Source organism: Polypterus senegalus, chromosome 8, assembly GCF_016835505.1.
Source record: "Polypterus senegalus isolate Bchr_013 chromosome 8, ASM1683550v1, whole genome shotgun sequence".
Classification (NCBI taxonomy): Eukaryota; Metazoa; Chordata; class Cladistia; order Polypteriformes; family Polypteridae; genus Polypterus; species Polypterus senegalus.
This window is the reverse complement of record NC_053161.1, coordinates 116,617,905-116,634,025: the sequence shown is the minus strand read 5'-3', so window position 1 is coordinate 116,634,025 and position 16,121 is coordinate 116,617,905. Positions and strand designations below refer to the sequence as shown.

Sequence of the window (16,121 nt, the reverse complement as noted above, 5' to 3'; positions counted from 1 at the left end):
AAAAGAAGGCAATACATAATCTAATGCATTTCTGGATACATTACAGATACCACAAATAGACGCTTTTAGTGTGGAGGAACTTGATAAACCTCTGGCATTATCAGAATTACTAGATGCTATAAAGTCAGAAAGTCAGTGCAGAATTTTACAAGAAATTCTCTGCTCAGCTAGCTCCCCTCCTATTAGCAACATTTACAGAAGCCAGAGATAACCAATCTCTTCCACAAACTTTTTGCCAAGCACTAATCACTGTCTTTCCAAAACAAAATAAGGACTTATTACAATGTGCATCATACAGACCAATTTCACTTCTGAATAACGACGTTAAAATACTCTCTAAAATCATAGCTAGAAGGATGGAGAAAGTGCTCCCTCGTAATATCACAAGACCAAACTGGATTTATTAGGGGCCGCACTTATCTTCAAATCTTCGACGCCTGTTTAATGTAATATACTCACCAACTAAATCAAACACCCCAGAAATATTATTATCATAGGATGCAGAAAAAGCATTCGACATGATTGAATGGAAATACCTTTTTACTACATTGGAGAAATTTGGGTTTGGCCCAAACATTTGTGCATGGATTAAATTACTGTATACTAACCCAGAAGCTTCAGTTTGCATCAACAACATTTGCTCAGACTACTTTAAACTAGAACGTGGCACTAGACAAGGATGCCCCTTGTCACCGCTGCTGTTTGCATTGCCATTGAACCACTGGCAATACATTGTCGAAATACTGATCAGATAAAGGGGATTAGCAGAGAAGGACTGGAACAGAAAATCTCATTATATGCAGATGACATGGTACTGTATATATCAGACCCAGAAAATTCTGTGCCTGCAGTCTTAGCAGCACTCACAGAATTTCAAAAGATCTCTGGTCTCAGAATTAATCTGAATAAAAGTGTACTCTTTCCAGTGAATTCTCAAGCATATAATATTAGATTAGATACCCTACCTTTTATCATTGCAGAACAGTTTAAATACCTCGGGGTAAACATCACAAGTAAACATAAAGCTCTTTATCAACAAAATTTCGCCGTCTGCATGGAAAAAATTAAACAAGACTTGCATAGATGGTCAACCCTTCATCTCACACTAGCTGGAAGAATTAACACTGTTAAGATGAATATTCTTCCTAAGCTCCTTTTTATTTCAAAACATCCCAATATACATTAATAAATCATTCTTTAAGCAATTAGATTCAACAATAACCTCATTTATTTGGAATTCAAAACATCCACGCATCAAAAGAGCGACCCTACAAAGACAAAAGGCAGAAGGTGGCATGGCTCTACCTAACTTCCAGTTTTATTACTGGGCAGCAAATATACAGGTGATAAGAACCTGGACACAAATAGAAGAACATACACAGGCTTGGACCGCAATAGAAGTAAAATCCTGCAGTACTTCTTTGTATTCCTTGCTCTGTGCTCCAATAAACACACGTTATCGGCAATACACTAATAACCCAATTGTGCTCCACTCACTTAGAATCTGGAACCAATGTAGAAAGCATTTTAAGACGGAGAAGCTTCTATCTGTGGCATCCCTGCAAGAGAACCACCTCTTTCAACCTTCACAAACATATGCAGTTTTAATATCTGGAAAAATTTGGAATTAACTTGCTTAGAGATCTTTATATAGACAACGTCTTTGCATCCTATGAACAATTACATTCCAAATTTAACATTCCAGCTACACATTTCTTTCACTATCTTCAAATCAGGAACTTTGTTAAACAGAACCTTCCAGATTTTCCTCATCTTGCACCCTCATCCATGCTGGAAAAATATTGCTCAATCTCAAGGACTTAGACTCCATCTCTACAATATATAAAATCATTTTACAATCCCTCCTTTCAAAGATCCAAGAGGACACTGGGAAAAGATCTCTCAATTAATATATCAGAAAAGGAGTGTAAAGTAGCAATGCAGAGAATTCACTCGAGCTCCATATGCAAAAGCATACAATTATACAACTCAAAATTATATATCGAGCACATCTGTCTCGACTAAAACTCTCCAAAATGTTTCCAGGGCATGATCCAACCTGCGAACGTTGCAACCAAGTCCCAGCCTCACTAGGTCACATGTTCTGGGCCTGCACCAAATTAACATTATTCTGGACAAAATTTTTAATTACCTCTCAGATAGCCTTGGACTCACAATCCCTCCTAACCCATTAACAGCTGTGTTTGGTGTTCTTCCAGAGGGTTTAAAGTGGAGAAGGACAAACAAATTGTGATTGCATTCACTACACTGTTGGCACGCAGACTCATTCTGATAAACTGGAAGAACCCAAACTCTCCTCTTTTAAGTCAGTGGGAAACCGACATGTTATATTATTTGAAATTGGAAAAAATCAAATACTCAGTTAGAGGATCTGTACAGACTTTTTCAAAACATGGCAGGATCTAATCAGTAATATTTTAAAATAAGTTCATAAAGCACAGAGAATTTATTAATTTAGGTATGTTTACAAGCCTTAAATTTAACGTCGTTTGGCTTGCTCTCTCTCTCAGGGTGGGGATCGATCTGTTCTTAATTAATTTTTCTCTTTGTAAAATCTTGATTGCTTTGTATGGATTGTAATAAAATTAATAAAAAAAAATAAATAATAATAATATTTGAGAAACAATGAAAAGCAAATTATAAAAAATACAGGGCATTCAAAAATGAATTTATGGAAATTTTAGTAAATTAATGTATGCCTGAAAAGCACAAAAAATGAAGTCCAGTGTCTAGACACAAATCTTAATTGCACAAAAAAAATAAAGACTGCAGTGTTTAACTTGTTGACATTTGCAGCACATTGACATCTTGTGTAGCTCCGCACTTCCCAATGACATTCCTGTCTCAGATGATTTGCACATTCAGGAAAGAACATTCATCCATCCATTTTCTAAACCTAGTAATCCATTGCAGTGAAAGAAATCTTTGTCTACAAACATGGAATCAGGTTTTGTCAATATTGCATTCAATCCCAATGTATCGTCAATCAGACTAATCATACTACATTTGAAAACCCAGAGACTGCACACAGTGTTAATTTAACACTACTTCACTACTCACAAAGCCATTTAATGGAAGGTAATGATTTATATAGTACTGCAAAAAGTTTAATTTATTTGATGCAGGTTAGATGCACAGAATACAGACAGAAGCACAAAGTGCTCTTAGCACTTTATTATTGCAGCTGCACATTCACCTTATAGTCCCCCAAAAAACGGCTAATCACAATTCAGAAAGCACCACTTCTGAGGTAAATCCAGCTGCAACCTTAACACACAACGAACATTCAAGTATTAAGTTTGTAAATGTATAATCACTGCATAAATTATTTGAATTCACAGTTTATCTGTAAAATATGGTTTCAAATTTTATTTCTTTGGCCAGCAAGGCACTGCAAACATTTGTGTCATTCCTATTTTATCTCATTTTGTTCAACCTTTAAGCAGAAAACTGGAGTGTAAATGTAAATTTTTTTCTCCTTTTTTACTTAGCAGATATATTTTAAATACTTTGTTGCCTTTTACTTGCTTCTATGGTGTGCTTTTTATCTCTGTTGAGGAATATTTTCATGGTTTAAACAGGTGGCAAGTAGTAAAATATCGATTTTCCATTTGCCAACACAATGAGACCTATATAGATTGCACCACACAAAAACCTCCCACTGTAGTACCGAGAGCGCACACCGATCCTCATGTACATTCGCAACTGTCACTTATTTAGAGATCAGGTGTAGGGGTTTTCTAGGACAGTCACTTTAGAGATCATTGGAGATCCTTGGGATCAGAAGTCCAAGTCATAAGATGTTTGTTGCAGATATTTTAAGGCAGACAAAAACAGCGTCCAGGTGGCTATGGCTTAAGAAGAGTAAATGTTGATGCAAACCGGCTGGTGGAAGAGAAGAATGGCAGAGCTGAGCTGAAGTCATGGTTCGAGGTGGGTAGTATCAGGGTGCTAGTTCCACTGTCAAGCCTTGCAAAGGTGTCATGGACTAGTTGAGAAGACACAGATGAAGAGCTGTGACCACCAAAAAACCATATGAAGTTTCATAGGCCAATAATCTGCAAGGCTCAGCTTGAGACAGAATGGCAAAGAAAGAAAGGAAATGAGATATGCCAACTATCTTATGCAAAGTGGAGGAGTTAGATCCTGCTAGGTGAGGTAGCAATGTTTGATCATGTTTAAGAGAACATTACATTTCTTTGTTTATGTGATGCCATAGGATGTGTCATATGTCCTCAAACAATTATGGTATAGTATACACCGTAGACATAGAAACAACCACAATGCACATTATCCCTACGTGAATATATGACTCAGGCGCCGCCGCGAGTGGCGCCCGCGAGTGGAAGCCTTTCCAGCAGCACTGTGTATGACTTTATCTTTCTGCCTTTTTCTCTATTTTTTCTCTGTTTCACTGATCACTCCTACCACTTTCTTTTATGTGGACTCGTTCCCTGGACACTTTTTACTACTTTTTACTACTTGGATATGGATTTTTACATGCCGAGGCCCGTGCCGGTGAGGTTCCCTATTTACCTGATGAGGTAAGAAGGTGGTATCGTGGCAGCAGAGCCAGTGCTAAGCTAAAAGCTAAGCAGCTAGCGAGTGGCAATACAAGCCTTCAGTGCCTTCTGTGATCCTGGGAAATGTGAACTCACTATCAAATAAGATCGACGAACTAGCTGCGCTGGTGAAAAATGTCAGGACCTACAGAGAATACAGTTTGTTGTGTTTTTGTGAAACATGGCTAACAACTAACATCCCAGATGCTAACGTGGAGCTACCCAGGTTTAACACAGTTAGAGCAGACAGAGACGCAAATACCTGCGGTAAGCGGAAAGGAAGAGGACTCGCGCTCTATGTAAATACAACTCTGGACATGTAAACGTTAAAATCTCCACTTGCTGTAGTGACAAGTCTGCATCCCTATTACTTGTCCAGAGAGTTTGGACACGTCGTTGTTATTGTTTACATCCCTCCTCGGGTGAACGTGGAGACAGCGGGTGACATCATCCATTCCGCTGTTGTTAAACTACAAACGCAGCACCCCAAGGCAGTTGTGCTAATCGCTGGAGAATTTAACCATGTGACGCTGGACAAAACATTACCTGCCTTCTCCCAGTATGTGGATTGTAACACCCTGGGAAATAGGACTATTGACCTACTGTATGCAAACGTTAAAGACGCATACAGCTCCACCCCGCTGCCTGCGCTTGGGAAAGCAGATCATAACCTGGTTCTGCTTCAGCCTCAATACAAACCAAGAGTGAGGGAGCTACCTACAACCACACACTCATTCAGGAAGTGGTCCCCTGAGGCAGAGCAGGCTCTGAGAGACTACTTTGGAACTACGGACTGGGATATCCTGCAGGGATCATATACTGAGAACATTGAGGAGGTTGTTGACTGCTCTACTGACTACATCAACTTCTGCATGGACATTGTAGTTCCAGTAAGAACAGTATGCTGCCATGCTAAAAACAAGCCATGGATTACAAGTGACATTAAGGGCCTTTTGAACCAGAAGAAAAGGGCTTTTAAAGGCGGTGATCAGCATGAGTTCAAGCGGGTGCAGAAGGAACTCTGAGTCCAGCTCAGGGCGGCAAAGGAGCAGTACAGGAGAAAGCTGGAGCAGAAGTTGCAGAATAACAAAATGAAGAAAGTGTGGGATGGGATGAAGATCATCACTGGCTGCAGCTTGAAGTGGAGTGCCACCATCGAGAGAGACGTGGAGAAAGCAAACCAGATGAACAACTTCTTTAACAGGTTTGACCACCCTAACCCACTCTCACCTCGGAGTACTGCACCCTCCACCCATCCTTCTGAAGACACCAGCATAGGAGAGACATCCCCACTCACAATTACAGCAGCCCAGGTGAGCAGATAGCTGAGGAGACTTCGTGCCAGCAAGGCTGACTGCTGAAGGCTTGTGCATTGGGGCTGGGGTGTCTTCTACAGCGCATCTACAACCTGAGCCTGGAACAGGGGAGAGTCCCGAGACTTTGGAAAACATCTTGCATCACCCCAGTCCAAAGGTATAATATCCTAGTGAGCTGAATGACTTCCGGCCTGTTGCTCTGACATCACATGTGATGAAGACCATGGAGGGGATGCTGCTTCACCAACTGAGGCCACATGTCCACCACGCCCTTGGCCCTCTGCAGTTTGCATAACAGGAGAAGGTGAGAGTGGAGGATGCCATCATCTATATGTTACACCGATCCCTCTCCCACTTGGTCAGAGGCAGTGGTGCTGTAAGAATTGTTTCTGGACTTCTCTAGCACCTTCAGCACCATCCAACCTCTGCTCCTTAGGGACAAGCTGACAGAGATGGGAGTAGATTCATACCTGGTGACATGGATCATGGACTATCTTACAGACAGACCTCAGTATGTGCGTCTCAGGAACTGCAGGTCTGACAGTGTGGTCAGCAACACAGGAGCGACGTAGGGGACTGTACTTTCTCTGGTCCTGTTCAGCCTATATACATGGGACTTCCAATACAACTTGGAGTCCTGCCACATGCAAAAGTTCGCTGAAGACACTACAGTACTATTGTGGGCTGCATCAGGAGTGGGCAGGAGGAGGAGTATAGGAAACTAATCCAGGACTTTGTTAAATGGTGCGACTCAAACCACCTACAACTGAACACCAGCAAAACCAAGGAGGTGGTGGTGGATTTTAGGAGGACCAGGCCCCTCATGGACCCCATGATCATCAGAGGTGACTGTGTGCAGGGGGTGCAGACCTATAAATACCTGGGAGTGCAGCTTAATGATAAATTGGACTGGACTGCCAATACTGATGCTCTGTGCAAGAGAGGACAGAGCCGACTATACTTCCTTAGAAGGCTGGCGTCTTTCAACATCTGCAATAAGATGCTGCAGATGTTCTATCAGATGGTTGTGACGAGCGTCCTCTTCTATGCTGTGGTGTGCTGGGGAGGCAGCATAAAGAAGAGGGATACCTCACGCCTGGACAAACTGGTGAGGAAGGCAGGCTCTATTGTAGGCCATGGAGCAGGACAGTTTGATATCCATGGCAGAGAGACAGGCGCTGAGCAGGCTCCTGTCAATCATGGAGAATCCACTGCATCCATTGAACAGGATCATCTTCAGGCAGAGGAGTAGCTTCAGTGACAGACTTTTGTCACTGTCCTGAGGAGATCGTTCCTCACCCACACTATGCGACTCTTCTATTCCACCCGGGGGGGTAAATGTTAACATTATACAAAATTATTGTATAATGTATTGTCTATCTATCTATCTATCTATCTATCTATCTATCTATCTATCTATCTATCTATCTATCTATCTATCTATCTATCTATCTAAAATGTCTTAAATGTCAATTCTAGCAGTAGTTAATTAGCTTCTTGAACAGGTAAGATCTAATTTTTTTAAATTTAATTTTTTCATTTACCGTTTTTTTGTTGTTTTTTTTTTTTGGCTCTGGTCCCTTTTCTCTATGATTATTGCATCACATTACCATTTCCTGGTTATCTTCCTTACTCAAAATAATATTTTGACAACAGCATGTAATAATAGATGCAAGAAGCTGTGCACCACCATCTTATATAGGCAGGACATAATGACAAAACGTGTCTTTATCTTCATCGCTACTAAGTAGTAAAGCTTATAATGATAGAAAATAAACTTGAATGGATTCTTACAACAAAGTTTCTAGCTTTCACATAGTAAATTAAATGTACTGTATTACTAAATGTGTTTGAGGCATGAGTAACTATGAATGTGGGTGGAGAAAGCTCCATGGGTTCAACAAGATGTGATCTTTAATGAAATGTGAAATGAAATAATCAATGCAGTTTAAAATATTGTAGATGTAATTGGGGATGATATTATCAAAAACAGGATTTAATACATTGGTAAAATCTTCTGAAGAGTTTATGAGAGCTCATTTTGAGAATTAAGGAGGGAACATTTCATTATTGTATTGAATGTATGTTAGCCAGAATTAATTTAGCTTCACTCATTCTTCCCATCACTATAATATAGCACATTTTGAAATCAAAGAATAACAAAGTAGCTGCAAAAGGGATTGCTTTAAAAATCAAAAAATGTCCACTTCTCTGATCTTCTTACCACTACTAAAATAAAAATCCTGGGGCTCACAGCATCTTTTATGATGTCTGCCACTGGCTACTCTGCCAGATCAGTCTGGACTGCCATGTTCCAGTAACAGGTCATCTTAAGCAATCAATCAGGCTTCTGTCTTGCTGCTGATGGCTGCTAGATTTGTAATTCCAATGAAATTCTTAAATGGCAGACTATGAGAACAACAAATGTTAAGGTGGTTTCATGTCTAAGACAGTTAGTCACTTCTTTTGCTTTTTAGCTGCTGTCTCACCTCATTGTATATCAATTGTAGTATGACCCTTTCAGGCAAACCTACAGTAATTAGTGCCACATTACATTACACGTACGGTATGCGTTATATATATTGCTTAGCTATATTTTACAACTAGTACATGATGCACTTTCTTTATTAAAATATGGGAATCATTTTCTAAATGATTAAAATAGCAGTAAAATGCATTGCTTTCCTAAAACATGCAAAATACTGTATTAATCTGAATGATAAAGGGAAATAAATGATGCTTTAAACACATAGGAAGTAAATATCTTTGTTTTACAAATTAAACCATTTATTTCTGTAAAAAGCAGACTTTAAAATGCAGATTTCAAATAACGTCATTTACACAAAATACTATTAGGTGTAATAAGGTTGCAACGTGCAGGACTTTCAAAGAAAATTGATTTTAAAGGCATGAGTGCTATTTGCTGTCTAATATGTTTTCCCAACTATGTAAAAGCAAAGGGGAATGTGTAACCTGAAAAAAAGATTGACAGATGCATGTGTCCTTTCTAATGATTGGCTGGTAGTAAAAAAGTTAATGAAAGAATTATAAAAATGATTGTTGCCACCCCTTTAGAAGCACACAGCTTGCATTTTTTCTTTTGTTTTTGTGCTTGATGTGGAAGGCAGGACAAAGATTTTGTCAGAGGTCAGAGGCCAAGGATGGATAGCATTTTGTTGTATGGTGGAATCCAGATGGCATTTTGAGGAAGGTCAGAGAATGAAAGTTTTGTTGGAGGATGGATTCCGTTTCGGCAGAGGTAGGATGGCATTTTGTCAGAGAGAGGAGGATGTCCTAAAATGGACACTATGCAGAGTGAGGTTTTATGATTAAGTGTATTTTGAGTCTCTCTTTGAAATTTTTTTCAGATTGTATTTTTGAAAAGACTGTGTTTTGTATATTTTGAGTTTTACAACATTGTGTGTCTTGTAACTACTTTATTACTGTTTTACTGTAATGCATACATTTTTAAACCTAATTAAAAAATAAATAAAATACAAAGTTTGAATATTTCATGATTTCTCCAAAGATATTGTCAGCCAGCATTATAATCAGAATATTATTATAATCAGCATTATTGCCTGGGAGACTACTTCAGGACCTGTCGACTTGTAATTCCACCCTGAGCAGATCCCTAAATCTAAATATTGAGGACACATGACATCACTTCCGGTCCTGGAGCTCCTGAGCCCGCCCCTTCAGCTTCATCACCTTCATAACCAGCACCACCACCATTTTTCTTTAGTCTGATCATATACTTGCGGCAGTGAAGACGTTAGTCGCCCTTCATGTCAATCATATTTGCTGTTTTGATCAACAATATACGGGGTTGCCTGAGGGTGCCCCAAACATTTATATTTATTTATCCATCCATCCATTATCCAACCCACTATATCCTAACTACAGGGTCATGGGGGTCTGCCTGAGTCAATCCCAGCCAACACAGGAAACAAACCAGCCCACTGCAGGGCGCACACACACACACCCCACAATACACTAGGGACAATTTAGAATCGCCAATGCACCTAACCTGCATGTCTTTGGACTGTGGGAGGAAACCGGAGTACCCGGAAGAAACCCACGCAGACAACAACAACATTTATTTCTATAGCACATTTTCATACAAATTATGCAGCTCAAAGTGCTTTACATAATGAAGAAAGAGAAAAAAGACACTAATTAATATAGAAAAAAAAGTAAGGTCTGATGGCCAGGGAGGACAGAAAAAACAAAAAAAACTCCAGAAGGCCTTGAGAAAAAAATAAAATCTGCAGGGGTTCCAAGGCCACGAGAACACCCAGCCCCCTCTAGGCATTCTACCTAACATAAATGACCTCAGTCAGTCCTCATGGTATTCAGGGTTCTCATGGAAGAACTTGATGATGACGGTCATGTGGACTTCTGGCCTTTAATCCGTCAATGTAGGGACATCACAGTGAAGAGAGAACATGGGAGAACATGCAAACTACATGCAGGGAGGGCCCAGGAAGCGAAACCGAACTACCACTGTGCCACCCTGTTTATTTATTTATATGTTAAATTTATACAGTGAATTTAGAAAGTATTCAGACCTCATCACTTTCCACACACTTTGTTGAGTTGTAGATTTAATTTTAAGTGGATAAATTTGCCAGTGTTGCCCATAAATAGAAACTCAGTAACTCATAACGACAAAATTACAACAAAAAGGTACATAGGTTTGTATGCAGTATATATATGTTTATGTGTGTATGTATATATATTCTAGATGGAGATAATTAAGATGTAAAAGAATAAAAACTAGAAATACTAACTACAGAAGGAATCAAAAAAACATTTTCATATGGTTATCTTAAAGTATTACATCATTTAATATTTTGAGTAAGCATTATTTGAATTTTTTTCATTAATTAGTAATGAGAAGTTAGAAAATGTCCTCCCAGCATGGAGTTTGCATTTTCTCCCCGTGTCTGTGTGGGTTTCCTCCAACAGTCCAAAGACATGCAGGTTAGGTGCATTGGCAATCCTAAATTTTCCCTAGTGTGTGCTTGGTGTGTGGGTGTGTGTGTGCCCTGCGGTGGGCTGGCACCCTGCCTGGGGTTTGTTCCTGCCTTGCACCCTGTGCTGGCCGGGATTGGCTCCAGCAGACTCCCGTGACCCTGTATTCGGATTCAGAGGGTTAGAAAATGGATGGATGGATGGAAAATGTCTGACTGACTGAAGTTAGAAAATAAGGAAAATGCAGATCTAAAATAATATATAAATAACACTCTATACTTGTATATGGCAATGAACTTAATCAGATTTGTACTGTATATTGTGAAAACCTTCTTCAAAATTAATTATATGAAACTTTTGAAACTTTTGTAATTTTGAGGGCTGAAATGACAGATTAATTAATGATCAGCTGCATGGCTTCTGGCAATAGTGCTTGAAGCATCCCTGTTTTTATTGTATTCCTATAATAGTTACCTTGACCAGGTGATGGATGAAGGAGAAACTAAATATGCCAATGATAATGAAAGGAAGAAAAGGAATTTCATAAACAAATGGAAACCATTCATTCAAGCAAACGTGTGTGATTTTCTGATTTTCTAATTGTCATAATCTGTAGTAATCTTGGAGCATTTTTTTTACTCTGTGCTTTTGAGTTGATTTTATATGTTGCTTGTGTTCTCTTATGCCTTTTTTATTGATTGATTGTTGCATCAACTGACTGGTCTGATGCCATGTTATTTCAGAGAAAAGGGTTGCAGTAATTTCTTACTGAAACAGTACTTATAATCTTACTTATAAAATAAAAGGAATGAGAAACAAAGTACAGTTTTGCTTAAGAAATACTATTTCATGATTCAGCTCTCCTGACTATATTTCTGGTATTGTCCATTATAAAAGTTTGCCTGGTTGAGCTACCTTACTTTATGGTTTCAATAAAGAGGTAATAAAAGGTAAGAGGTAATAAAACTATTAGCTTTATACTCTCAGTTAAGAAGTCTCACTCTACAGTCCCATCGCTTAGCCATACATCATTTTAAAATTCACTAGATTCTCAGTTTCTACTGCATTTATTCCGACGTTATGATGGTGGTGATCATTTCTAAGAACACAGCACTAGGTTGGTTGGTGTGGGCTGAGTTTATTTAAATGCTATTGATCCTTAAGTTACATTGCCAGATGAGATCACGTCATGAATGAAACGTGGCTCCCGTGAAAGAGTCTTAAGGCATTTCAGCCTTTGTTCATCATACCTATGTCTGAAGAAAATCCTAAAAAGCTTTTTACAGAAAAAAGTTACCAAAATCCAAGTCTCCTGATCAAAGTAAAAAAAGAAGTTGCAACTGCTGGCCTTGTGTTCGACATAAATAAGATCAAACATTTAGCTGTTAATTTCACAAAGAAAAACAAGCAGGTATTGTTAAAAATGTTCTGCTGCAGGGCTCAGATATTTAACATGGCTGAAACAAGAAAATGATTCAAAGGAAACAACATTTTAATAAATGACAGTAAACCCCTTTGTATATGAAGTGAAATAAATTCACCAATGGTGTCAGCCTGTTTATGTGAATGACTCTCTTTTTTATTTTTGTAATTGAATTATTAGAAAAAAGTCCATCCTTTTATTTTAAATAGAGCAGATCTCTAAATCTTAATCACTACGTTTTTCCATATTTGTTTGCACTCGATGTAATTTGTCACCTCTATCTGTGTGAAACTTGAACTTAAGCACCGTGATGTCATTACCTGACTATGGATCATCACAGGTGCTTTACACATATAAACCAATCAGACGTGATTAAAGAGGACTTTGAGTGTAACGCCCAGGGATTATGGCATCTGAAAAGTGGGGATTTCCATTTTTTTAATTATTTTTTTTTTTGAAGATGGGGGGTCAGCTTTTTTATTTTCTTTACTTTTGTAATAATATCAGAAAATTACTGCGAAAGTGTTCAAGTTAAGAAGAGGACAAAGGAACAATGATATGGTGAGTAAACAGCATTCTTTTAAAATGTTGTTAGCTATGTCTTGGAAAATGAATGAAGTCTTGTTTACCCTTTTTAAGTCAAATCTAGAAAACTGAATTATGTTTAGCCGACTCTACTCCCTTGTGGTATTCAATCAGAACTTACAATAATTGTTAACAGATAAACAAGGTATAATACATTATTACATCAGTGATATCCTTAGTTCAAATATCATTAAAGACCATTCACAATGCATACTGTATGAAAAATTCTTCAACTAAACTGTTCAAAGTATTTTTTCTTAACGCTCCAGATTGTTTTTTAGCAATTGCTGGTAAATCCACCTTTACTATAAAAAAAGAGCTTGTTTCTGTTTCCTTTTGTTTGATTAATCATATTTTTGTATTTCTATAAAAAATGAAACACTGCATCTTAAGTAAATTAAGATTAAACGAGGTTTTAATAAATGATGTGGTGTAATTTAAATTGCTGCATTCAAAATTAAGTAAGCAAGTATATATTTGCTCATAATATTATATTCCATTGAAAATTCAACCAACGTTCCAATAATTAATTTCATTCATTAATAGAGCTAAAGTTAGAGTCAAATGAAATACCTGAGAAGCCTTGGTTTCATACAGAAAGAGAACTGTAATGGCTTGCTATTCATTTTTTATGTAAAAGAAAATTTATATGAACATTTCAGAGGAAAATAAGAAATTGTGGATAACAGATGGATCAGCTGTCCTCTTACAGACTGTAATGTCTTTGCTTTTTTATTTTTTATTTAAATGAGGATTATCCTTTTTTTTCTATATAAATCATACATGAAGAAAAAGATTAACAAATGTTTGCTTTGTACTTTAGGTATTTCTGGATCAAGAGGAGCAAACACACAAATGTCTTCTAAAAAATGAATATTTTTAAAATGAATTCCTACCGAGTATAACATGACATAGCTGTTAGCAAACTGAGACCATGTTCATATGATTATATCATTATTTCTATCTTGGATTTTGTAAAGAGCCATCACTTGAAGTGATTATTAAAATGCCAACATGCGTGCTTTAAGGGATTTTTAACCATGACTTTAAATATGAATTTTTGATCTTTCTCTTTTACAAAAGGTGTCAATTTAAATAACGATTTACTGATTTAAAAAACATGTTTTGTAAAAACTCATTGTTTAATCTACATGATTTTATCTTATAGAAATCAATTAAGTGAAAATCTTAATGGCTATTTTTTTATGTTTTAAGGAATGACAGTGTTTTGTTTTCTCTAAGCTTTAAACTTCATACATTATGTTTAAAACTCTTCACTCTCCCTCTGCTATTGCTTTATTTCTACTATAGCATGTAAACATAAATGCATTAAAATTGGAACATAAATTATGTACATAGTTCCTTTCATAATGAAATCATGTTAATCAAAGTATCAGCTTCTTCCCTTTAAATAATATTTCAGTGTCATTGCTGTCATTTTTGTTGCAATATTCTATTGTTATTACTGTGAGCCCTCATATAAAACATCTTTTACATATTTTAAAAAGAGTTTAGAACTTAAAAATATGTAACAAGATGGTTGTTAGCACAGTCAAAAAATAAGAACATTTTAAATTCTTAAATACAGCACTTCAATTAAAAGCATTCAACAGGTTCTGCTGTTTGATCATCATTTTCCTCCTTATAGTCGATTTTTACTTTCCACATTAGATTGTATTTCATTGAAATACTTTACTTACTTGAAAAGCAGTCATTTAAAGTATCTATCTATCTATCTATCTATCTATCTATCTATCTATCTATCTATCTATCTATCTATTTATAGTGAATCTAAATCTAAAGCATTCACAATATTTCACCCTTTCAGTATTTTATGTGCTGTTTAATCCAATGATGTCATATGAATATCTACTGGATAAAAGACTCCAAAGCGCAGACACCACACATGACAGATAATAAAAACTGATAAAAAGTCATCCTCCCCATCACACCCTTTCAAACATGCACCCCACTTTTGTAAAAACAACTTAAAAGTAAAAAATAATAGCATCTTATCTCATTCACGATGAGTTAAGGTACATCATAATTTTTGATTTCATGAGAATGAAATATTTCTACATTCAAAGCCCTGGCCCACAGGAGCAGCCTGCATGTTCTTGGCACTGAGTACAACTTGTAAGACGCCATTATCCTTCTCCTCCTGTACCTTGTCATTGTCTCCACTTACTTTTGGAGATGTCCCAGGGAGTCCCCCACGGTATTCTTAACCCCTTCTTTTCCAGGCTTGAACACCTTCTCCTTCAGACCACTGAATCCTCCAAACGACATGCTGAATTTGTGTCAGTCTTGTCACGGTCTCTCTTGCTTGTTCCTGGTCCCTACACCTTGCTCATTTTTTTTCAAGTTTCTCCTGCCGTTGATGTGCCACCTTTTGTCTGCAAGCTCTTGCTCCTTGTTCTTTTGTGCTCAGTGAGGCTATGACCAGTTGCTATGGTAAGTTCAAGAGGATGCAATACTCTGAAGAATTTTAAGGTTTAAGTCAGTAGAAATAATCCAAAGCTCATTATTCCATCCTCTGCCTAAGTTCCTGCATCAAGCCGTGCTTTTTATTCATGTAATGAACACAGTTTTCAGCAGTAACTGTTCATATTATGAGAAAGAAAGCACTGAACAAACATTATTGCTGCTCCACTGTGAAATGGTGAAGTCCCAGCTGCTACAGAGATGCCATAGCCGTCTATAGAAGACTAATTTTACCAAAACTCTCATATGGATGTGGCAGCAGAACCAGGAGCCAGAGAAGGACTCCAAATTGTGAAGTTTATCACCTGCTTCAGATCCTGCCCCCCTTGGCAGGGAAATCTAATACATGGCCAGAGGCTGAAAACAGTGTCTATTAAAAATTGATAAAGTCACTCTCTTGTTTGGAGACATCGGGACACTGCTTCAGGCCTGAACATTAGTATACATTAATACAGCTAGCACTAGGATACTACTTTTAAGGATTTGCTTTTATTTGCCCTATGTATTCTTTTATGTTGGATTCATCAGCTATTGATGTCAAAAGTCTATCTATCTGTTTTCTGAGCCCACATTTTTCTATTTTAGGGTCATGAGGAGTATTGGGTAGGCAAGAAACCATCCCTTGAAGGTTAAAGTGTAACACACATTTTGCGTTAATTAAAAGGCAATGTAAAATTGAAGACTGGGATGAAGGAAAAAATTAGTAATAGACACAATCCACACAGACAAGAAGGAGAATGTGAAAACTCTACA

General features: G+C 37.5%; 1 protein-coding gene across 1 annotated transcript in view; it reads right to left on the bottom strand.

Annotated features, from left to right (window-relative positions):
* slc17a8 (solute carrier family 17 member 8) overlaps nt 1-15,621 on the bottom strand; it is a 97,226-nt gene extending 81,605 nt beyond the window's left edge. Inside the window, exon 1 of the mRNA XM_039760540.1 lies at nt 15,073-15,621. Coding sequence (XP_039616474.1) covers nt 15,073-15,173 — 101 coding nt within the window. The 5' untranslated portion in view covers nt 15,174-15,621. The remainder of the gene's footprint in view (nt 1-15,072) is intronic.
* Between the last annotated feature and the right edge of the window lie 500 nt (nt 15,622-16,121).